Below are 22,539 nucleotides of genomic sequence, written 5' to 3' on the forward strand. Positions count from 1 at the left end.
GGGCTCAGGTTTGGGTTTAAACCACAGGAAAGGTTTATCTGCTCCTGGGAGCTCCTCCAGCAGCCCAGAACGGGGACAAAACAGGGCAGGGGTCAAAGGGGACAAGTCCCAAAAGCACTTGAAGAGGTTTCCACACCTCAGGGTGGCAGCAAGTCACAGAGAACCTCCCCAGGAGGCCGTGGGTTAGAGTTGAACAAGGGCTTTAGTGTTGGCTTCTGGCTCTGAGCTCCCAGCTGGCCTCTCCCCACACCTGGAGCCCACTGGAGCAGGCACTGAGGGCCCAGGGCTCCCAGGGGTGTGAGGGAGGCAGGGAGGGATCGTGGTGGGAATCATCTGCTACAGGAGAGGAGAAGAGTCCCTAAAGGGCCTGGGGGAGCTGGGTGGCTCCTGAGAGGGGCAAGGCCGGAGGATTATCGGAGATCCAGCAGCACCACGTCCCTCTCCACCACGGACACGTGGCTGCAGCTCTGCAAGAGAGGACAGGGGGGCACAGGGGTTACTCAGGTGCTCCCATCTCCTGACACAACCTGTGCTGACCCAGAACAGCCCCTGGGCCCAGCTCCTGCACCACTCCAACTGCTGGCCCTGCCTGGAGCCACAGGGGGATCATGGCAGGCCCCAGACACAGATCCCCCCCCCAAACAGCCCTGGGCTGCTGCCTGGCCCTGCTCCTGCAGCTCTGCAGCACCTGCAGCACCTCAGGAGGCTCCTGCAGAGCAGCCCCTGCCAGGCTGAGCCTGCCTGCCCCAGCCCAGCAGCTCAGGGTGGGTTTAGCCAGCACAGCCACCCCCTCCCCAGGGCACTCACTGTGAACAGAGGGGGCTCTTTGGGGTGTGGGTGGAACCCCTGCTGCCGGCAGGATGAGATCTCCTCCAGGCCATGCTCTGTCAGCCTGAAGAACCCTGTCCTGCAGCGAGAACAGCAGCTCTGCAGCCTCTGCAGGCCCATCCTGCCCCATCCCATCCCATATCCCATCCCATATCCCATCCCATATCCCATCCCCATCCTGCCCCATCCCATCCCATCCCATATCCCATCCCATATCCCATCCCATATCCCATCCCATCCCATATCCCATATCCCATATCCCATCCCCATCCCATCCCATCCCATCCCATCCCATCCCATCCCATCCCATCCCATCCCATCCCATCCCATCCCATCCCATCCCCATCCCATCCCATCCCAACCCACACTCCTGGCCCCCCAGACTCACTCCTGGCCCCCCAGAGCCCCTCCTGGCCCCCCAGACTCACTCCTGGTACTTGGGGGAGCACACGATGGCGATGGACTCTGGCAGCATCATCTGGTAGGAGCAGTGGGTGTGCAGGTCCACGCTGGACAGGAAGGCTGTCTGGGTGGGGTGGGTCTGCACAGGGACAGGGGACAGCCCTGAGGGGCTGGGCAGTGCTGCAGCACCATGGCCGTGCCCAAGGCCTCAGGCAGCTGCTGCTTTCCAGAGACTGCTCAGCCTGGCCTGGCAGGGATCCCAGGGGCTCCGTGGGGACAGCCAGGGAGGAGCCTGCAGCTGGCACAGCTCACAGGGCTGGAGCTGTGTCCCTCCAGGAGAGCAGCCAGGGGTGTCCCCACAGAGCCACCAGGGCTGGCTTCAGCTGCAGGAAACGGGAGCTTCGTGTCTGAGATGGCAGCTCCAGAGAATCCCAGAATGGGTTGGGTTGGAGGGACCTTAAAGCCCACCCAGTGTCACTGCTGCCATGGGGTGACACCTCCCACTGTCCCTGGGGGCTCCAGCCTGGCCTTGGGCACTGCCAGGGACCCAGGGGCAGCCACAGCTGCTCCGGACACCTGGGCCAGGGCTCCTCACCCTCACAGGGAAGAGCTTCCCAAATATCTCATCCAAACCTTTCCTCCTTCCACACAGGGAGGTTTCTTCTCAGTATCTCATCTAAACATTTCCTCCTTCCTCACAGGGAAGAATTTCTTAGTATTTCATCTAAACCTCTCCTCCTTCCTCACATGGAAGAGTTTCTTCCCAATATCTCATCTAAACCTCTCCTCCTTCCTCACAGGGAACAGTTTCTTCCCAGTATCTCATCCAAACCTTTCCTCTTTCCCTCTCAAAGAGCTTGATGCTTTAGAAGGGACCCAAAATTACCCAGGCCTGGCTTTCCCCACCCGAGCAGGGAACGAGGCTGCCCCAGAGCGAAGCAGAGGCTGTGGCCATTCCCTGCCAGCCCTTCCCTGGGGCTGGGGACTCACGTGGATCCAGCCCAGGGTGACGAGGCCATGCTGGTCCTGGATGACAAAGAGCTCCTCCTCACTCTCCGTGGTGCACGAGTCGGGGCCCCCCAGCTGCTTGGGGACGAGGACGTGCGTGATGGTGAACTTGTTCCTCATCTGCAAGGCAGGGCCAGCACGGGCGGCTGTGACACCCAGGTCACACCCCTGGGGCACCTCAGGACCTTGCTGAGCCTTGGGACCAGCCCAGGGATGATGGTTTTCTCTTTTGAGTTAGGTCCTGTGAGCTTTTAGAGAACTTATTGCACCCGAGCTAGCTCAGCCACTTTGAATGCCATCAAACCAGCAGGATGGCTTCTGAGGTAGTGTTGGAAACTGAAAAAGTTTTATTAAAAGGCAAAACAACAAAGTTCTTACAGAGAAAAACTGAGCTAAGGGCAAGAGGGTTTTGCTCCTGCTAAAACACCCCACAAATGGGATTATTTCCTTTGTTCTCTTTTTCTAGTGAATTACCCAGGCCAGACCTCTTGGCCTCTGTCCAACTGGGCAGCCCCAAGTTTAAAGTGAGGTCTCAAAGGTCTTATGAGGTGTCTTTTTTACCAAATTGTGGAGAAAAACTTCTGGGCTTTTTGCCTTTTGAAGGAGACAAAGAATAATTTGGTCACTCCCTCAACAGAGGGCAAAGTCCTGCACATGGGTGCATCCACCACCCATCTGCAGGTGCAGCTCCAAGGAGCTGCAGGATTTTTCCAAAGGAGTTCCAGGATTTTTCCAAAAGAGTTGCAGGACTTTTTCCAAAGGAATTGCAGGATTTTTTCCAAAGGAATTGCAGGATCTTTCCCAAAGGAATTGCAGGATTTTTTCCAAATGAATTGCAGGATTTTTTCCAAAGGAGTTCCAGGATTTTTTCCAAAGGAGTTCCAGGATTTTTCCAAAGGAGTTCCAGGATTTTTTACTGTTTCATTCTCCCTGCTGTGCAGAGCACCCCCAGGAGCTCAGAGAAGCCCTGGACACCCCCAGACCCAGCTCTCACTGCAGAGGGGACGATGCCTCATCCCTAAAGCATCCCCAGAGTCTGGAAGCAGCTGGGCTGCAGGAAGTTGCTCCATCAAACAATTTCATTTCAAAGCAAACTTCTGGGAGTGGCTCGGGGCAGAGCTGCCAAAACCTGGGCACGCAAAGTCTGGGGGGGAACAAAGCCTGAGGGCCACCAGCTGGGACACCCAAGGGACAAGGAATGCCACCAGAAATGTCACCAAGAGAGAAAAAGCTGAATGGGAACTCAGGGTGGGGAAACCCTAACCCAAAAAGGAGGAAAGGGAGAGGCACATCATCCCTTAACACTCACATGGAAGCCTGACACCCACTGAAGAGCCCAGGACAAAAACCAGGCTCCCTGAGCCACTCCCAAAGCTGTGGCACCGTGCCAAGCAGCCCCTCGTGGCACTTTTGGGGTCGCCATGGGGGCTGTGTCCTTACCAGCTTCCCACAGAGGATCCCGCAGGTCTCCACGCCCCGCACGGTGTTGGCGTCAGCCAGCTGCAGGAACTTGTGGCACAGCTCCCTGGGGACGATGACCTGGCGGAGGACATCCACTGCTGCACCTGGGGGAGCAGGGAGCACAGTGAGCACGGCCTGGGAGGGTCCCTCGGGGCAGGAGCTGAAGGGAGGACACCGGGAAAATCCAGCTGGGGAGGTGAAGTCACCTTGCAGGGTGAGCTCAGGGAACTGTGCCACTGTGACACTCGCAGCACCTCTCCAAGAGCGGGGAAAGGGAGCTGGAGAGGGGAAGCATCCTCTGGCAGGGGCCAAAAGGAGTGTTTTGTGACTAAAAATGAAAGCACACACCCTCAGGAGGTGTTATTTAAAGCAGGACGTGACACTGGGCAAGACTCGGCCAGTGGACGTGTCTGGATCAGAGCTTTGGAACCACATTGAGAGGGATTTGGTCAGGAGGAGGATTCAGTCAGGAGCTAAACCCCATCTCCAGCAAGTTTTGGTATCAAGGAAAGGCAGCCAGGCTGCAGACCCTGGAAGAGCAGAGAGCTGGGCTGGAGAAGCAGGGAGGACAACACCCAGTGAGCCAGGAGAGCAAAGCCCCACTCAGGAGACTCCAAGAGCTTCCCAGAGAGGCTGGGAAGAAGCCCCCGAGGTTCTCCAGAGGAGCTGGCAGTGTCTGGCTGAGCCCCAGCAGGGAGAAGGGCTGCTCCAAGAGGTACTAACTGCTCTCTGTGCTCCCCAGAGCACTGGGCTTCAGAGATCTGTCCACAGCCGGAGGTTTGGAGGGCACAGTCCCCGCTGCTGGGCTCGCTGGGTGGGCTGGAGACGCTGGAACCTTTGGGATCAAATCTGTCGGGGGCTTTTCCACGCCAGGGATGAGGGGTCCATCCACAGGCTGTGGCTCTGGCTTCCCAAACTCCTGCACTATCCTCAGGCGCTCCTTCTCCAGCTCCTGCTGCCGGATCATCTCCTCAAAGGCGTGGAACTGCTCCTGCTCTGCCTGCTGCTGCTTCAGCCGGGCCACACGAGTCCTCTCCTCCTCCAGCTGCTGCTGCAAAGCCACAGGGGTGATGATTACTCCTCCTCCTCCTCCTCCTGCTGCAAGAGGAACATGCCCAGGGACAGCAGCAGAGAGGGGGACACCAGCCCAGGGCAGACCCTCAGCCATTCCCAGGTTATTCCTAAAGGTCACCAGCAAACAGCATTTTGTGCAAGGAAATTTCAGCTTGTAGGGCACAGATCCAGAGCCAGCTGCACCAAGGGCAGGAAAAACCAATGCTTTACCCTTCCTTTTCCATGGAATTACAATCCCAGGCTGATTTCCCCCTATGCTCTAAAGTCCAAAGCCAAACTGATGCAGAGGTGACTGCTTTGCCCACACAGATCCAGGGGTTGTGGTGGAATTACAACCCCTACACCCCTTCCCCTTTTTAAACTGAATTTCTGCTCCTAATTTTTCATCCCGTGGTGCTTTCCTTTGGTGGGGCAGAGAGAACACCCCAAGCAAAGAGCCCCAGCTCGGGCTGGCTGGGGGTGCACGGGGAGCAGAGCCAGGGCCACCTCTGACAGAGCCACCAGCAGTGACATTGGGGCCACCCAGCCTGGACAGTCCCCAGCACCCAGGGAGCCCTGCGAGGCTGAGGGGCTCCAGGGGAGCACAGCCTGCAGCCCCTGCTGTCACTCACCTCCTGCTCCTTGTACTTAGCATAGTCCTGGGCGTACCTCTTTAGCAGCTCCTCCTTGAGCTCTTCGGCCTTGGGAAAGGCTACTTCCTTCAGTTGCTGGGGGAGGAAACTCAGCATCAGCCTGGGGCAGCCCCCAGGCAAGGAAAAACAAAAGCTGAGCGGCTGGAGAGCCCAAAAAGCAGCACCAAAATCACTGAGCAAGAGGTTGGGCAGTGCTGTGCTTTCCTCTTCTGTCAGAGCTGAGCAGAGGAGCTGCAGCTGCTGCAGGCTGGGAGGAATCTCCAAGGATTCCCTTGGAGAAAAGGAAGTCACCAGCCACCACTCATGGTCCTTGAAAAGCAGGGAGCTGGACAGGGAAGGAAGGACACCCCAGCTGGACACCACAGCCAGCCCAGTGCAAGTGTAACGGGGTGAGAACCCCCCAAAGTGTAACTCTGGAATTGTTCAGGTTGGAAAACAACCATTCCCCCAGCTGTGCACCACTAATCCATGTCTCCAGGTGTTCTGGAACACTTCTAGGGATGGTGGAAGCTGGTGCCAGGACTGGACAATGCTTATTGGAAATTTATCCAGCTTAAACCTCTCCTGGTGCAACGTGAGGCTGTTTCCCCTTATCCTGTCCCTGCTCCCTGGGAGCAGAGCCTGACCCCCTCCTCCTGTCAGGAGCTGTGCAGAGCCAGAAGGTCCCCCCAGACCCCCCTTTTCTCCCTCTGAGCCCCTTCCCAGCCCCCTCAGCTGCTCCTGGGGCTCCAGCCCCTTCCCCATCTCTGCACACGCTCCAGCCCCTCAATGGATTTCATGGAGTGAGGGGCCCAGAACTGAGCTCCTGAGGGCTCAGCACGGCCTGGCCGAGCCCAGGCTGCTCACATTTGTGTGGATCAGTGGTCCCAGAGGCAGGGATGATGACCCTGACCACGTCCCCACTTACTTTGACCGTCTCCCTCTTCTCAGGGATGACGGCGGTTTTGTAATCGCGGTGCTGCGGCAGCTTCTCGATGAAGAGCCTGGAAAAAGGGACAGAACCTGCAGGTCAGGGCACTCAGTGGGGCTCTGGGGCACCCCTCGGGCTGCCTGCAGGAAGGCTCCATCCCACAGCAGCCCCTGGGGCTCTGCTCTCACTCAGATCTCACTCAGTCCCAAGGGGGAGCTCCACACAGGATCTCCTCACACCTGGACAAACACTTGAGTTGGGAAGGGAACCATCAATACATTCCTGGGAAGGGAACCATCAATGCATTTCCTGGGAAGGGAACCATCAACACATTTCCTGGGAAGGGAACCATCAATAACCTGCTCTGAAGCACCAAGGGCACGGTGGGGACTCGGGGAGGAGCTGCCCACACCTGGCAGCATCCTGGATCCCATCCCAGCTGACTCAGAGCTCTGTGTCCTTCTGCAAGGAGGGACAGGGGGGGTGAAAGGAGGGGAAATCAGCTCAGACCCTGGCAGGGAGAACCTGCAGGGGAGCAAAAAGCAAATTCCCACCAGCCCCAGCTGCTGCTGAAGGAGCCTTTGGGCTCTGCAGCCTGAGCTCCCCGGGCAGCCCAGGGAAAATTCTGGGGAGGGAAATCAAGAGTGAGCTCAGCATCCTCCCCACTCAGCCTCCCCTGGCCCAGGGTGATCCCAGCCCTGCCCAGGGACACCTCCAGGGATCCAGGGGCTCCCTGCTCTTCTCCCAGGGAAGAATTTCATTTTAACGTCCAATTTAAAGCTCTGCTCTTCCCCTGTGTTCCCCTGGGAAAAGGGGGGAAAGGGAGGGAAAAAGGGAGGGAAAAAGGGAGGGAAAAAGGGAGGGAAAAGGAGAAAAGAAAAAGAGAGGGAAAAGGAAAAAGGGGAAAAAGGGAAAAAGGAAAAGGGGAAAGACAGTGCCAGAGAGAGCAGAACAAACCAAGCAAAGCCAAACAGGAAAAACTCAGGAGTCACAGGAACTCTGCCAACACTGTGTGTGTGCAGCAAACCAAGCCAGCTGCTCCAAGCCCTCCGGGACTTTGTGTCCCCCTGGATGCTCCTGGTGAGGCTGCAGCATCAGCAGAGCCAGGGCACAGCTGGAGCCCTGCAGAGGCCGTGGCTGCCCCCAGAACCCCAGTCCCAGCCAGGTCCCACTGCCAGCTGGGGGGGTGTGAAGTAGGTCAGGGTGCTGAGGAGACACAACAGGGCCCTGAGCCCTGCCAGCCCCTCAGGAGCCAATGGAAGGGATTAATTAGGCAGGATTAAGAGCAGATGCTGGATGGAAAAAGCAGCAGAGCCAGCTGGGTTTGCACAGCTCAGGAAGGAGGGAAAGATGTGGGCAGGAGGAGGAGAGGAAGGCTCAGGCAGGCAGGGCAAGGGCTGGAACAGCTCCTGGCTGCCAGGGACAGCCCTGCTGGGGCCTGGCAGCACCAAAAGCTCCCACAGCCAGCAGCTCTGGGCTGCTGCAAAGCCCAGCAGAGCAGCAGCTGCACAGCAGCCAGAGCCAGGACTATTTTTAAGCCCAGCTCTGGTGCCCAGGCCAAGCCAGTGGCTCTCGAGGCCCTTGTGAGTCCCTGGAGCTGATCCAAGCAAACTGAGGAGCCTCAGTGTTATAGAAAAGTTGTGTCTTGTTCCTTTTTCCCTTCTTATTTGGCTCCAAGTTGTGCCTTATTCCTTTTTTTCTTTCTTATTTAGCTTTACCAAACCAGCCCAGAGTTCCTGCTTGGAATCCTTTTGGCAGGGGAAGCTGCTCAAGACACAGGTTAAAAATCCTAGAGATGGTTCCAGAATCCTGGAATGGCTGGGAAGGGCTGGGAAGGGACCCCAAAGCCCACCCAGTGCCACCCCTGCCATGGCAGGGACACCTCCCACTGTCCCAGGTGCTCCAGCCTGGCCTTGGGCACTGCCACAGCTGCTCTGGGAATTCCATCCCAGCCCTTCCCCACACTCACAGGGGGGAATTCCTGCCCAAAATTCCATCTTTGGGCAGCCCAGGGCAGGAGCTCGCACTGGTCAGGGCTGCAGAAATCCCAGCAGGATAAGGTTTTCCCTGGTGGGAAAGGTTTCCAAGCAGGCTGGAAATGCCAGGAGAATCATTTGAAAGCAGCTGGGGACACAAGCCAGCACCTCTGGCTGCTGCAGTCACCCAGCCTGCAGCTCATTTGTTTAGTTAAAACGTTTCTCCTGCGGCCCCAGCTGCCTGAGGGGCTGGAACCCTTCCCAAGGCTTTGTTGGGAACCTTTCCCAAAAGGTTTTACACTCCCCAGCTCCCTGAGCAGCCTCCTGGCCTCGCCACCATGCCCATAAAAGCTCAGGAAGGGCGAGGCAGGGAGCAAAGCTAATCAGAGAAAAATGTGTTGGGTTTGAGGGGCAGCAGCCCTGCACAGGGGGCAGGCAGGGAAAGTGCCCACAGAGATGCCAACGCTGGCTGGGGAGAGTGGGCACAGCACAGAGCACAGCAGGGCAGAGCAGGAGGGGCAGATGTGGGGAAAACCCTACAGGAACAGGACACTGCCATGTTGGGATCGGAGTTTTTATCCTTTTAAACACCCACAGCTGAGTCTGAGGGGACAGGGAGCTCCTCCTTTGGGACCAGGGATATTTGAGGATTTATTTCCTTTAAACCTTTTAATTTTATTGAGTTTTACACCTCAGCAGCAGAGCACCCCAAACCTCACACCAGTTTGGCACCCCAAACTCCTCAGGGGCAGATCCCTCAGGGAACAGAACCCCTGAGCAGCAGACCCCAGACCCATGGGGCTCCCCCACCTCCCCCAGCCCTCACAACCACCTCAAACCCCTCAGGGAACAGGGCACCCCAAAGTCCTGAGCAGCAGAGCACCCCAAAGCCTTCAGGGAGCAGAACACCCCAAACCCCTGAGGAGCAGAACACCTCAGACCCCTGAGGAGCAGAACACCCCAGACCCCTGAGGCTCTCCCACCTCTCCAAGCCCTCACAACTACCCCAAACCCCACCCCACCCCAGTTTGGCACCCCAAACCCCTCAGGGCAGAGCACCCCAAAACCCTGAGGGGCAGATCCCTCAGGAGCAGATCCCCTCAGGGGGCAGATCCATGAGGAGCAGATCCCTCAGGAGCAGATCCCCTCAGGGGGCAGATCCATGAGGAGCAGATCCCCTCAGGAGCAGATCCCCTGAGGGGCAGATCCCTCAGGAGCAGATCTCCTCAGGGGCAGATCCCCTCAGGAGCAGATCCCTCAGGGGCAGAGCCCCTCAGGGGCAGAGCCCAGACCCACAGGGCTCCCCCACCTCCCGAAGCCCTCACAACCACCCCAAACCCCTGAGGGGCAGATCCCTAAGGGGCAGATCCCCTGAGGGGCAGATCCATGAGGAGCAGATACCTCAGGAGCAGATCCCCTCAGGAGCAGATCCCCTCAGGAGCAGATCCATGAGGAGCAGATCCCTCAGGGGCAGATCCCCTCAGGGGCAGATCCCCTCAGGGGCAGATCCCAGACCCACAGGGCTCCCCCACCTCCCGAAGCCCTCACAACCACCCCAAACCCCTCAGGAGCAGATCCCTGAGGGGCAGATCCCCTGAGGGGCAGATCCCTCAGGAGCAGACCCCATCCCCGTGGGTGTCCCCCCCTCTCCCCATGCCCCCAGCAGGGTCCCTTACGTGATGTACTTGTGGTAGAGGATGAAGGCGTGCTCCAGGTTGCCCTCCTGGCAGTACACCGTGGCCATGCGCAGCATCTCCACGCCCGAGCGGAAGTAGCGGCGCGGGGGCACGTCCTGACTGACCTGCACCAGGCTGCCCGCCCGCACCAGCCGCTGCACCCGCTCCTCGGGGGCCAGGCTGGCACTGCCCGGGCCCGGGCCCGGCATGGCTGCACGGACAGCACGGGGCTGGGGGACAGAGAGAGAGAGAGAGAGAGAGGGGGGAGTTAGAGTGTGGGGAACTGGGGAATGATGAATCGGGGGATCACAGGAATCATAGAAATCACGGAAATCACAGAAATCACGGAATCGGGGAATTGGGGAATCGGGGAATCAAGGAATCATGAATCGTGGAATCAGGGAAATCAGGGAATCACAGAAATCAGGGAATTGGGGAATCAAGGAATCATGAATCATGGAATCAGGGAAATCAGGGAATCTGGGAATCAGAATCACTGGATCAGAGAAATCAGGGAATCGCGAATCACAGAAATCGCAGAAATAACAGAACTGGGGAAATAACTGGATCTCAGAAATCGGGGAAATCAGGGAATCAAAGAATCACTGGATCAGAGAAATCAGGGAATTGGGCAATCAGGGAATCATGAATAATGGAATCAGGGAAATCAGGGAATCACAGAAATCACTGAATCTGAGAATCACGGAAATAACAGAAATCACAGAATCAGGGAATCATGAATAACAGAATCGGGGAATCCCAGAATCAGGGAATCACGGGGCTCCAGGATCCTCCCAGACCCATCCTGACCCAACAGGCTCCATCCCAAACCCATCCTGACCCAACAGGCTCCATCCCAAACCCATCCTGACCCAACAGGCTCCATCCCAAACCCATCCTGACCCAACAGGCTCCATCCCAAACCCATCCTGACCCAACAGGATACTCCCAGATCCTCCCCCCACAATGGGGCAAAGGGAGCCCCAGAACGAATCCCCCTGTCCTGAGAGGAAACAACCCCAGCCCTGAGCACATCTCAGCAGTTCCCAGCAGACATGGCGGTTACAAATTAATTTAGGTTTGAAATTAATTTAGGATTTATGACAGGAACCTAAAGCAAAGGTTCCCACAGCCAGGATCCCTCCGCGATGGGATCCCCTTCCTAAAGTGAACATCTCGCGGCCGGAACGCTCCAGGCAGGGTCCCCCTGCTCAAGGGAAGGTTCCAGCCCCCCCTGCCCGCGCCGCCATACCGGACCCCCCCAGCCAGAGCCCTCCTGCCGCGGTCTCTCGGGGCAGCTCGGGACTCCCCAGCACCGCGGCCCCGGCGCCTCAAGCCGCCCCCGGTGGTCAGAGGGACCCCCCCCAGCAGCGGCCGGGCCCCCCCATCCCGCAGGGCCCTCTCCAGCCCGGCCCGGCCCTGACCTGGCGCGGGCGGCTGCCGTTCCCCCTCGGCACTTCCGGGTTCTTCCCCACCTGCCACAGCCTCGCTCTCGGCAGCCAATCAGAAGCCGCCTCAACATCCGGGTATGCAGTACATACAACCTACTTCCGCCCGGTTGTGAAACGGCTTCCGCACCACGTCGCGCGTGGTGACGTCACAGCGGTAGCTCTTAAAGGGGCAGCGCCCAACCCAAACCCGGCCGTTCTCACCCCAAAACCGGGCCCGACCCCCCCTCAGCGCGGGAAATCACTGCTCCGCAGCCAAGCTGGAGTTTGCACAGCGTGGAAATTTACTTTAGCAAAAGTAAAAAATTTATACTCAGGTAAAAAATGTTGCTGATTTTACCCATTATAGCAAAAATGAGTAAAAAAGAGAATAAAAATCTGAGTTTTCATGGTCAGTCCCGTTCCTTGTCCTGAGGAAATCAACAAAACTCCATTTTGTTGAAGGTCCAGGGGTACCTGAGGAAATTTCTTTAGGATTATTCCAGAATCCCTCACTCACAGCACCAGATGAAAAAATTCCTGTAAAAGCACCTGAGCTGTGAGAAAAAAAAACAGATTAAAAACCAGCCTTGATTTTCTTAAAAACCTGCTGCTGCCTGGCAGCTGCTGCTGCTCCCTGCAGGGTTCTCCTGGTGGAAAAGCACCAGAGCTGTGGGCAGTGAGAAAAACCAGGTTAAAAACCAGGTTAAAAATCAGATTAAAAGCAGCCCTGGGCAGCTGCTGCTGCTCCCTGCAGGGTTCTCCTGGTGGGGCTCTGTCAGGACATGTCCTGCTGGGCTCTCCTGGGCTGGGGGCTCTGGGGGGATCACAGCTCCTGGTGCTGCTGCTTCTTCTTCTTGAGGGGTGGGGACAGCCAGCAGTTCCTGGGGGGCACAGGGCAGGGCGGCTCCACGGCCTCCTGCTCCTGATCATTGTGCTCCAAATAATTCTGCTGCTTCTGCTGTCTCTTATCCAGCTTCTTCTGCTTCCTCTGCTCCTCATGCTCCATCTCCTGATGATTCTGCTCCAGCCAATCCTGCTTCTCCTGCTCCACATGTTTCTGTTTTTTCTGCTTCCTCTGCTCCTCATGCTCCATCTCCAGATGATTCTGCTCCAGATGTTTCTGCTCCAGATGTTTCTGTTTTTTCTGCTTCCTCTGCTCCTGATGTTCCATCTCCAGATGATTCTGCTCCAGCCAATCCTGCTTCTCCTGCTCCAGGTGTTTCTGTTTTTTCTGCTTCCTCTGCTCCTCATGCTCCATCTCCAGATGATTCTGCTCCAGATGTTTCTGTTTTTTCTGTTTTCTCTGCTCCTCATGCTCCATCTCCAGATGATTCTGCTCCAGACGTTTCTGTTTTTTCTGCTTCCTCTGCTCCTCATGCTCCATCTCCAGATGATTCTGTTCCAGCCAATCCTGCTTCTCCTGTTCCAGATGTTTCTGTTTTTTCTGTTTCCTCTGCTCCTGATGTTCCATCTCCAGATGATTCTGCTCCAGCCAATCCTGCTTCTCCTGCTCCAGATGTTTCTGTTTTTTCTGTTTCCTCTGCTCCTGATGTTCCAGCTTTTTCAGCCTCTTCTGCTCCAGATGCTCCTGCTCCTGGAGCCCCAGCTTTTCCTGTTTCCTTTGTTCCTGATGCTCTATCTCCAGATTATTCTGCTCCAGATGTTTCTGCTTCTTCTGCTCCAGATGTTTCTGTTTCTTCTCTTTCTTCTGCTCCTGATGCTCCATTTCCAGATGATTCTGCTCCTGATGTTCCAGCTTTTTCTCTTTCCTCTGTTCAAGATGCTCCTGCTCCTGGAGCTCCAGTTTTTTCTGCTTCCTCTCCTTCAGATTATTCTGCTCCTGATGTTCCAGCTTTTTTTTCTTCCTCTGTTCCAGATGGTTCTGCTCCTTCTGTTTCCTCTGCTCCAGATGCTCTGTTTCCAGGTTATTCTGCTCCAGGTGTTTCAGCTTTTTCTGCTTCCTCTGCTCCTGCTCCAGATTCTGTTCCTGATGTTTCTGCTTTTTTGGCTTCCTTTTCTCCTGATGCTCCATCTCCAGATGGTTCTGCTCCAGATGTTCCAGCTTTTTCTGCTTCCTTTGCTCCTGATGCTCCATTTCCAGGTGTTCCAGCCTTTTCTGCTTCCTTTTCTCCTGATGCTCCAGCTCCAGATGTTCCAGCTTTTTCTGCTTCCTCTGCTCCTGATGCTCCATCTCCACATGGTTCTGCTCCAGATGTTCCAGCCTTTTCTGCTTCCTCTGCTCCTGATGCTCCATTTCCAGGTGGTTCTGCTTTTTCTGCTGCCTCTGCTCCAGACCCTCCTGCTCCTGGAGCTCCAGCTTCTTCTGCTTCCTTTGTTCCAGATGGTTCTGCTCCTTCTGTTTCCTCTGCTCCTGATGCTCCATTTCCAGATGATTCTGTTCCAGATGCTCCAGCTCCTCCAGCTTTTTCTGCTTCCTCTGTTCCAGGTGATTCTGCTCCTGATGTTTCAGCTTTTTCTGTTTCCTCTCCTCCTGATGCTCCATCTCCAGATGTTTCTGCTTTTTCTGCTTCCTTTGCTCTTGATGTTCCATCTCCAGATACTTCTGCTCCTGATGATTCTGCTTCTTTTTCCTCTGCTCCTGATGCTCCAGCTCCAGCTGATTCTGCTTTTTGTGTTTCCTCTGCTCCTGATGCTCTATCTCCAGATGATTTTGCTTTTTGTGTTTCCTCTGTTCCTGATGCTCTATCTCCAGATGATTTTGCTTTTTGTGTTTCCTCTGTTCCTGATGTTCTATCTCCAGATGATTTTGCTTTTTCTGCTTCCTCTGCTCCAGATTTTTCTGCTCTTCCTGCCTCTGCCTGGCACTGCTGGTGCTCCTGCAGGGAAATTGGGGATCAGCACCCAAAAAAGAGCTGGGGGAGCACCCAGAGCCCCTCTGGGAGCACCCAGAGCCTTTCCTGCAGCCTGAACTTTAGAGAGGCTCACTCCTGGTTTCTGACAGGATTTCCATCAGGAATTTTCAATTTCCATCAGGGATTTTCAATTTCCATCAGGAATTTTCAATTCCCATCAGGGGTTTTCAATTCCCATCAGGGATTTGTTTCAATCTCCATCAGGACCTGGGGAGGAGGGGAAGGAGCCCCAGCTGTGCCACAGCTGGCACTGGCTGTGCCCAAAGCTGTCCTGGAGATGCTTTGGGAGCATTTGGGAGCATTCCCAAGGCACAAGAGCCTCCCTGCTGCCATTTTGGCCCTGAACAACTTTCAGAATTTCTTTTTTTACTCTCCCAGAGCTGGGGGAGCCTGGAAAAATCCAGCTGGGATTGTTCCCAAAGGGAGGGAGCAGGGGAAGGGGCAACACCTACCTGGGCACTGCCAGGGGGGGCTGGGGGTGCTCCTGGGCCTTTGCTGGGGCACTGCTTTCCTTCCTCACATCTGAGCCCACATCCTTCAGCTCACAGCTGCTTTGGAAAGACAATTCCAGATGTTTTCATTGGGAAAATGGAGCTTTTCACAATTCCAGATGTTTTCACTGGGAAAATGGAGCTTTTCACCCACTGAGTGATCCCATCAGCTCTTCACACCCTGAGAGGAGGCCTGGGGGGTTTTTCCATGCAGCTCCAGCCCCAGAGTGGGATTTAAGGTCCTTTCCAATCCAAACCACCCAGGGACACCTTTCCCTGGCCCAGGCTGCTCCCTGGGCACTGCCAGGGGGGCTGGGGGTGCTTCAGCAGCTGCTTCTGGGCCTTTGTTGGGGCACTGCTTTCCTTCCTCACATCTGAGCCCAAATCCTTCAGCTCACAGCTGCTTTGGAAGGGAATTTGAAAGACAATTCCAGATGTTTTCACTGGGAAAATGGAGCTTTTCACCCACTGAGTGACCCCATCAGCTCTTCACACCCTGAAAGAGGCCTGGGGGGTTTTTTCCATCCAGCTCCAGCCCCAGAATGGTTTGGGTTGGGAAGGACCTTAAATCCCAGCCAGGGACACCTTTCCCTAGCCCAGGCTGCTCCTTGGGCACTGCCAGGGGTGGAGCAGCCCCAGATTTCCTGGGAGTTCCACCTCACAGGGGGGATTTCTCCATAAACTCCCCCCAGCCCTGCCCTCTGAGGGGTTTCCAGCCAGGCTCACCTCGGGGCTCTCCTCTGCAGGTCCTGGATGTAGTTGCTCCTCTCCATGGGGTGCCCTCGAGATGTGTTGAACACTGGGGACACACAGAGTTACCCCAGAGCAGCTGAAACCCTCCAAAACTCTACTTTGCACTTTGTTTTTAGCTAACTAAAACAAACAAACAAACAAACAAAGTTCCCTGAACTATAATTTTTCTTTTTAACTGTTCAAATCTACTCTAAATTAAAAGGCCAAAAACCACCAGAGCCTAAAACACTACATTCCAAAACCAAAAAAACTAATAAAAAGCTAAGCAAACCAAACTACAATCCACAAAAAATATATCTAAATTCAATATCTCTTGAAAACAACAACAAAAAATTTATGTTTAACTTTATTAATTTTTAATAATTATTAATTTTTCATACCTATAAACACTTTGTTAAATAAACTCTTTTCCCACTCTTCTCAACAAAAATCTTTTCCCAAATAAAAAGAAAAGCCACTTAGAGCTACTTTTTAAAAAACCCTCTTTTAAAAGTTTCTTCCCAAAATTTGCCCTTCCCTCCCTGAACACTCCCATCCCAGCAGGATGCTCACACTCTATGGCAGCATTTGGCTCCATGCCTTCAACCTCAATCAGGTACCTGAAAGAGCAGCAAAACATCTCTAATTAAACAATTAATTATGCAAACATTGATGGGCTGGTGATGATACAAACAGATAAAAAAGGACTGGTGAGTTTTAAATCTTTTATTTATGGAGAATCAGCATTTAACGCTGAATTTTGGGATGGAAAAAAATGCCCCCCCTGTGAATCCTTGCAAGTTTGGGGTCACAGAAATTACCCCAGTCTGGTTTCCTGCTGAAGGGTCACCAGTGAGGCCAGCTTGGCAAGGGGAACTGAGCTGGAACTGGCACAGGAACTGAACTGGAACTGCCACAGGAACTGAACTGGAACTGCCACAAGAACTGACCTGGAACTGCCTGGGCAAGGGGAACTGACCTGGAACTGCCACAGGAACTGACCTGGAACTGCCACAGGAACTGACCTGGAACTGACCTGGAATTGCCAGCCTGGGCAAGGGGAACTGAACTGGAACTGCCACAGGAACTGAGCTGGAACTGGCACAAGAACTGACCTGGAACTGCCAACCTGGGCAGGGAGAACTGACCTGGAACTGCCACAGGAACTGAGCTGGAACTGCCACAGGAACTGACCTGGAACTGCCACAGGAACTGACCTGGAACTGCCACAAGAACTGACCTGGAACTGGCACAGGAACTGACCTGGAACTGCCAACCTGGGCAGGGAGAACTGACCTGGAATTGCCAACCTGGGCAAGGGGAACTGAACTGGAACTGCCACAGGAACTGACCTGGAACTGACCTGGAATTGCCAGCCTGGGTAAGGGGAACTGACCTGGAACTGCCACAGGAACTGACCTGGAACTGGCACAAGAACTGACCTGGAACTGCCAACCTGGGCAAGAACTGACCTGGAACTGCCAACCTGGGCAAGAACTGACCTGGAACTGCCAACCCAGGCAAGGGGAACTGACCTGGAATTGCCAACCTGGGCAAAAACTGAGCTGGAACTGCCAACCTGGGCAGGGAGAACTGACCTGGAATTGCCACAAGAACTGACCTGGAATTGTCAACCTGGGAAGGGAGAACTGACCTGGAATTGCCAGCCTGGGAAAGGAGAACTGACCTGGAATTGCCACAAGAATTGACCTGGAATTGCCACAAGAACTGACCTGGAATTGTCAACCTGGGAAGGGAGAACTGACCTGGAATTGCCACAAGAATTGACCTGGAATTGCCAGCCTGGGAAAGGGGAACTGACCTGGAATTGCCACAAGAATTGACCTGGAATTGCCAGTCTGGGCAGGGAGAATTGACCTGGAATTGCCACCACAGAGCCCACCTGGGCAGGGAGAACTGACCTGCAGTGCCCCCAGCAGCAGCAGCAGCACCCCCCTGGCAGTGCCCCCAGCAGCAGCAGCACCCACCTGCAGTGCCCCCAGCAGCAGCAGCACCCACCTGCAGTGCCCCCAGCAGCAGCAGCACCCACCTGGCAGTGCCCCCAGCAGCAGCAGCACCCCCTGGCAGTGCCCCCAGCAGCAGCACCCACCTGCAGTGCCCCCAGCAGCAGCAGCACCCACCTGCAGTGCCCCCAGCAGCAGCAGCACCCACCTGCAGACCAGGTAGCCAGTCCTGTTCAGGCCATGTGTGCAGTGCACCCCGATCAGTTTATCTGCAACACACACAGGGCACCCCGAGCTGCTTCCCCTCCCCAATGTCCCCAGAATGAGCCCACGTGCCCCAACCCCCCCAGTACAATACCCACACACACCACATGCTCAGGTCTAATTAGCACTCAGCTCATTAATTCTGGCTGCTCATCTGCTCAGGGTTCAATCCCAACTAAGGCTCAAATGACACCTTTGAGAAGCCTTTGGGGTGGGAGGGACTCAAAGCCCACCCAGGTGAGTCCTGCCTCCATCCCTGCCCAGGATATCAGAGCCCAGGGGGATTCCTTCCCCAGAAAATCCAATTGATTGCATTTACTGGACTCTGGCAGGCCCAGAGGAGGGAAAGAAATCCCTGCTGGGCCAGAGGGGAAGTGCAGGCTCACCGTTGTCCTTGTTGGCCAGCAGGAACCTCCTCACCAGGTCCCTGAACCTCAGGAAGGTTCTTCTGTTGGGGATCTCGTGGCCCATGGTCAGGATCTTGCAGTACTGCACTGTGGAGGGCAGGTCCTGGGGAAAAACCTCAGTCATTTCCAGAAAAAGCACCAAAATGCTCATTAATTACACAAACACAGGTAGTAAACCAGAAAAAAACAGTTTTCCTCACACAAAAATCCTTATTAATTAAAGAATGACAGGTAAAAAACTAGAAAAATATGTGTGTTCCTCACACAGAAATTCTTATTAATTACACAAGCAGTGGTAAAAAAACCAGAAAATGATGAGTTTTCCTCACACAAAAATTCTTATTAATTAAAGAATCACAGGTAAAAAAACCAGAAAAAAACCAGTTCTCCTCACAGAAAAATTCTTATTAAATAAAGAATGACAGGTAGTAAAGCAGAAAAAACCCCAGGTTTTTCTCACAGAAAAATTCTTATTAATTAAAGAATCACAGGTAATGAACTATCTGGGGCTTGGAGACTTGATCAGAAACACCCCACTGTCCTGCAAGGCTGCAGCTCAGCCCCTGGAGAGGATTCCAGCCCCTCCCAGCCCCATTCTGAGCTGGTTTTGGGGAGGACTCCCCCATTTTGAGCTGGTTTTGGGGAGGATTCCCCCATTTTGAGCTGGTTTTGGGGAGGATTCCCCTATTCTGAGCTGGTTTTGGGGAGGATTCCCCCATTTTGAGCTGGTTTTGGGGAGGACTCCCCCATTTTGAGCTGGTTTTGGGGAGGATTCCCCCATTTTGAGCTGGTTTTGGGGAGGATTCCCCCATTTTGAGCTGGTTTTGGGGAGGATTCCCCCATTCTGAGCTGGTTTTGGGGAGGATTCCCCCATTCTGAGCTGGTTTTGGGGAGGATTCCCCCATTCTGAGCTGGTTTTGGGGAGGATTCCCCCATTCTGAGCTGGTTTTGGGGAGGATTCCCCCATTCTGAGCACTGACCTGCCTGCTGTAGTAGCGTGTGGTGTAGGTGAGGTCGATGATCAGCCCCAGCTCCTCCTTCCTCTCCCGCACCTTCCTGATGAGGTCCCGAGGGGAAAATCTCTTCTCTGGCAGGAGGTTCTGCTCAAAGCACTGCAGGAAATGGTGGTTTAAAGCAGGAAATGATGGTTTAAAACATGAAATGATGGTTTAAAGCAAGAAATGATGGTTTAAAGCAGTTACTAAAACCTGGGGATGTTGTGAGGGCTGGGGAGAGGGGACACTCCTGCTCTGGAGTGTGCTGGAGATCAGAGACAACAACCCAGGCAAAAAAAAAGAAAATCACAGTTTGGTCACTGAATTCTGGGCTGGTTTGGGTGAAAAGGACATTAAAATGACCCAGTTTATGGATTTGCTCAGGGCCTCAGAGCTTTGGGAGCTCCCAGTGGTGAGTGACATCTTTCACAGTGACAAACACAGCTGGGCACTCACTGCAGGTTTGCTGCTGGGAATTCAGCCCAAACACACAAACCACAGAATCCCTGAGGCTGCAAAAGCCCCTGGACACCACCCAGTGCCAGCTGTGCCCGATGCCCACCCCATAGCACTGAGTGCCACCTCCAGGAGCTCCATGGACACCTCCAGGGTAGGCAGCTCCAACACCTCCCTGCCCTTCCCAGGAAAAATTCCTCCTGGTGTCCAGCCTGGAGCTGATTTTTCTTCTCCTGTCCCAGTCCCAAACCTCCCTGGGCAGCTCCAACACCTCCTTGCCCTTTCCAGTGAAAAATTCCTCCTGATGTCCAGCCTGGAGCTGATTTTGGTCCTCCTGTCCCCGTCCCAATCCTCCCCTCCTTTCCCAGGAAGAAATCCCTCCAGGAGCTGTTTCCTCTCCTCCTGTCCCCGTTCCCTGGAGCCCAGCCCACCTGCTGCCCCTCCCAAACCCAGCTCTGCATTTTGGGATCAGGAATTCCCTCAAGGAACGTCCCCCCCCCAGCCCAAAGTGCCCCCTCACCTTCTTCAGGGGCACCTTGAAGGCCACGAAGCGCGTGCCGGGCATCCTGCGGCCCAGGGGGGTGTACTCTGTCCACCTGAGCCATTGGGGGGGGTCAGACAGGGCAGGGACCCCCGGCCCGGCCCCCCCAGACACCCCCAGAGCCGGCAACGCAACCCCCCCAGGCTGGAACCCCGAATTCAGCAGCACTGAGAGCCCTCAGCCTCCCCCTGGGGAAAAATCCCTCATGGCCAGGGACCCCCGACCCATGGGCGGCCAAACCCCCTGTGCTGGGGATGCCTCAAACTCTGTCCGGGCCAGGGATCCCCCAAATTCCTGCCAGTCCTGGGGACCCCTCAAGCTCTGGCTGGACCAGGGACCCCCAAACTCACCCCCAGTCCTAAGGACCCTCAAGCCCACCCCGGCCTGGGAACCACGGCCCTGGTCTAGGGACCCTCAAACCTCCCCCAGGCCCGAGACCCCCATATCCCCCCTCAAACTCCCACCGAGTCCGGGACCCCCAAATCCCCCCTCAAACCTTCCCCGGACCCCCAAATCCTCCCTGGCTCAGGGACCTTCAGCTCCCACCCTGCCCAGAGACCCTCAAGAGTCTCCCGGCCCGGGGACCCTCACACCCTGCGGCCCCACAGAACCCACAGCCCCTCACAGCCCCTCAGAGCCCGCGGCCCCGCGCTCGGGCCGCGCTCACCGCTCCGGGACGCGGCAGGACCCTCTGCCCACCATGATGGCGACGCCACCGCGCCCGCGCGTGACGTCATTTTTGGCGTCTGCGCCTGACGTCACTTACGCGCCCGCCGCACGTGCGCACGGGGCTACACTGGCCACGCCTCCATGTTCAGACCACGCCCATAGCAGAGAGGCCACGCCTCCCGCGCGGCGCGCTGGGGCTCTCGCGCCGCGTAGCGGTCACGGGCGGTACTGCAGGCACAGAGCGGCGGTGCCACCGAACCGGGACCGAACCGGGACCGAACCGGGACCGAACCGGGACAGAACCGGGACAAAACCGGGACAAAACCGGGACAAAACCGGGACAGAACCGGGGACACCGAACCAGGACCGAACCGGGACAGAACCAGGGACACCGAACCGGGACCGAACCGAGTACACCGAACCGGGACAGAACCGGGACCAAATCGGGACCACCAACCCGGGACCAAACTGGCACTGAACAGATGCCACCGAACCGGCATTGAACCAGCACTGAACCACGACTGAACCAGGGACACCGAACCATTGTCACCACATCAGGGTCACCGAACCAGGACCGAACCAGCATCACTGCCCCAGTACCAAACCAGGGAGCAGGGAATGATTGTGGGATGGGAAATCCTTGTAGGAATGGGGAATGATTGTGGGGATGAGAAATCCTCATGGACATGGAAGTCAAGTGGGAATGGGGATGGAAAAACATCGTGGACATGGGAAATAATTGTGGGGATGGGAAATTCTTGTGGGAATGGAAATGATTGTGGGGATGGGAAATCATCATCATGGATATGGAAGTCAAGGTGGGATGGGAAATCCTTATGGGAGTGGGAAATGATTGTGGGATGGGAAATCCTCATGGACATGGAAGTCAAATGGGAATGGGGATGAGAAATCCTCGTGGGAATGGGAAATACAGGCTGGGGTTAGGAAATCACCATGGGAATGGGAAATGGAGGCCATGGTTGGGAAATCATGGTGAGAATGGGAAATCATGGTGAGAAATCATCCCTGGCATCCCCATCACTGCCCAGCACCAGCCAGGTACTGAAAATCCTGAAAATCCCAGGATTTCCTGGCCTGGGATGGGATAAACCGAGCCGGGACGGGATTTTCCCCTCCCAAACATCCCATTCCCATAGAACAAACGTGGGCGGCCAGCCCCTTTTCCGGAGGGAGGGGAAGCACCGGAGCAGCGTCCCCGCCGGGCAGACGGGCCGTGGGCAGCGGGCGGAGGGCGCGGCCCGGTCCGGCCCGCCCGGCCGAGCGGGGTCGCGGCTCTCGGGATGCCCCGGGGCCGTCTGGGCTCGGCGGGGCCGCTCCCCCGCACGCACGGATCAGGTTGAACCTCCTGCGCTTCCAGCCCAGCCTGTAATTAGCGCTCGGGCCGGGCCGAGCAGGATCCGGGCCCTGGGAAGGAGCCGCGGCCGCCTCGGGGTGTGGGACCGGCGCTGGCTGAGGCTGGAGAACTCATCTCACACCCGGCCGGGCCTCGGCGCCCCTCTCCACGTGCTGGTTTTGTCTCCTTGTTGCTGGCCCAGCTCTCAGGATGCTTTTCTGACCCCCGGGTACCCCATCCACACGCGAGCATCCCCCCACAAGGGCATTCCCACCCCCCCAAGCCAAGCCCAAAATCCCAAATCCCTCCTCCCAAGCTGGCTGTGGTGGGGTCCAGCACCCTCCAGCCCGAGCACAGGGGGTTCAGCACCCCCAAAACCCCGCGGAGGCTTTGCCG

The 22,539-nt window shown here is 55.9% G+C and overlaps 2 protein-coding genes across 11 annotated transcripts; both read right to left on the bottom strand.

Moving 5' to 3' along the window:
- Positions 1-9: 9 nt before the first annotated feature.
- STAMBP (STAM binding protein) lies at positions 10-11,504 on the bottom strand. The gene is given in 11 exon segments (XM_054650727.2): positions 10-467; positions 808-907; positions 1,257-1,369; positions 2,221-2,358; positions 3,679-3,803; positions 4,423-4,750; positions 5,385-5,480; positions 6,313-6,388; positions 9,968-10,197; positions 11,392-11,448; positions 11,451-11,504. Coding segments are annotated over 11 exon segments (1,359 nt in total). The 5' UTR covers positions 11,490-11,504; the 3' UTR covers positions 10-410.
- Positions 11,505-11,676: 172 nt separating this feature from the next.
- On the bottom strand, positions 11,677-21,067 carry DUSP11 (dual specificity phosphatase 11). 10 transcript variants are annotated; one of them, XM_077191621.1, is made up of 10 exons: positions 20,788-21,066; positions 20,100-20,175; positions 19,109-19,240; positions 18,108-18,231; positions 17,666-17,726; positions 16,067-16,113; positions 15,488-15,560; positions 14,723-14,821; positions 13,547-14,234; positions 11,677-13,498 (listed from the first exon to the last, which is right to left on the bottom strand). In XM_077191621.1, exons 1-10 carry the CDS (start codon positions 20,820-20,822, stop codon positions 12,221-12,223), a joined length of 2,613 nt encoding a protein of 870 aa, XP_077047736.1. In that variant the 5' UTR covers positions 20,823-21,066; the 3' UTR covers positions 11,677-12,220. The 10 variants fall into 10 exon arrangements, with proteins under 10 accessions (XP_077047736.1, XP_054506697.2, XP_054506698.2 ...); XM_054650722.2 differs by having other exon boundaries at positions 11,677-14,234; positions 20,788-21,065; XM_054650723.2 differs by having other exon boundaries at positions 11,677-14,234; positions 14,723-14,818; positions 20,788-21,064.
- Positions 21,068-22,539: the final 1,472 nt, after the last annotated feature.

This window comes from Agelaius phoeniceus, chromosome 30 (assembly GCF_051311805.1).
Source record: "Agelaius phoeniceus isolate bAgePho1 chromosome 30, bAgePho1.hap1, whole genome shotgun sequence".
Lineage (NCBI taxonomy): Eukaryota > Metazoa > Chordata > Aves > Passeriformes > Icteridae > Agelaius > Agelaius phoeniceus.

Coding starts and splice junctions, on each gene's coding strand:
- DUSP11 (XM_054650722.2), bottom strand. CDS start 20,822: ATGGTGGGCAGAGGGTCCTGCCGCGTCCCGGAGCG. Junction 19,241..20,099: donor TCAAGGTGCCCCTGAAGAAG/GTGAGGGGGCAC, acceptor CATTTCCTGCAG/TGCTTTGAGCAGAACCTCCT. Junction 17,727..18,107: donor GCTGGCCAACAAGGACAACG/GTGAGCCTGCAC, acceptor TGTGTGTTGCAG/ATAAACTGATCGGGGTGCAC.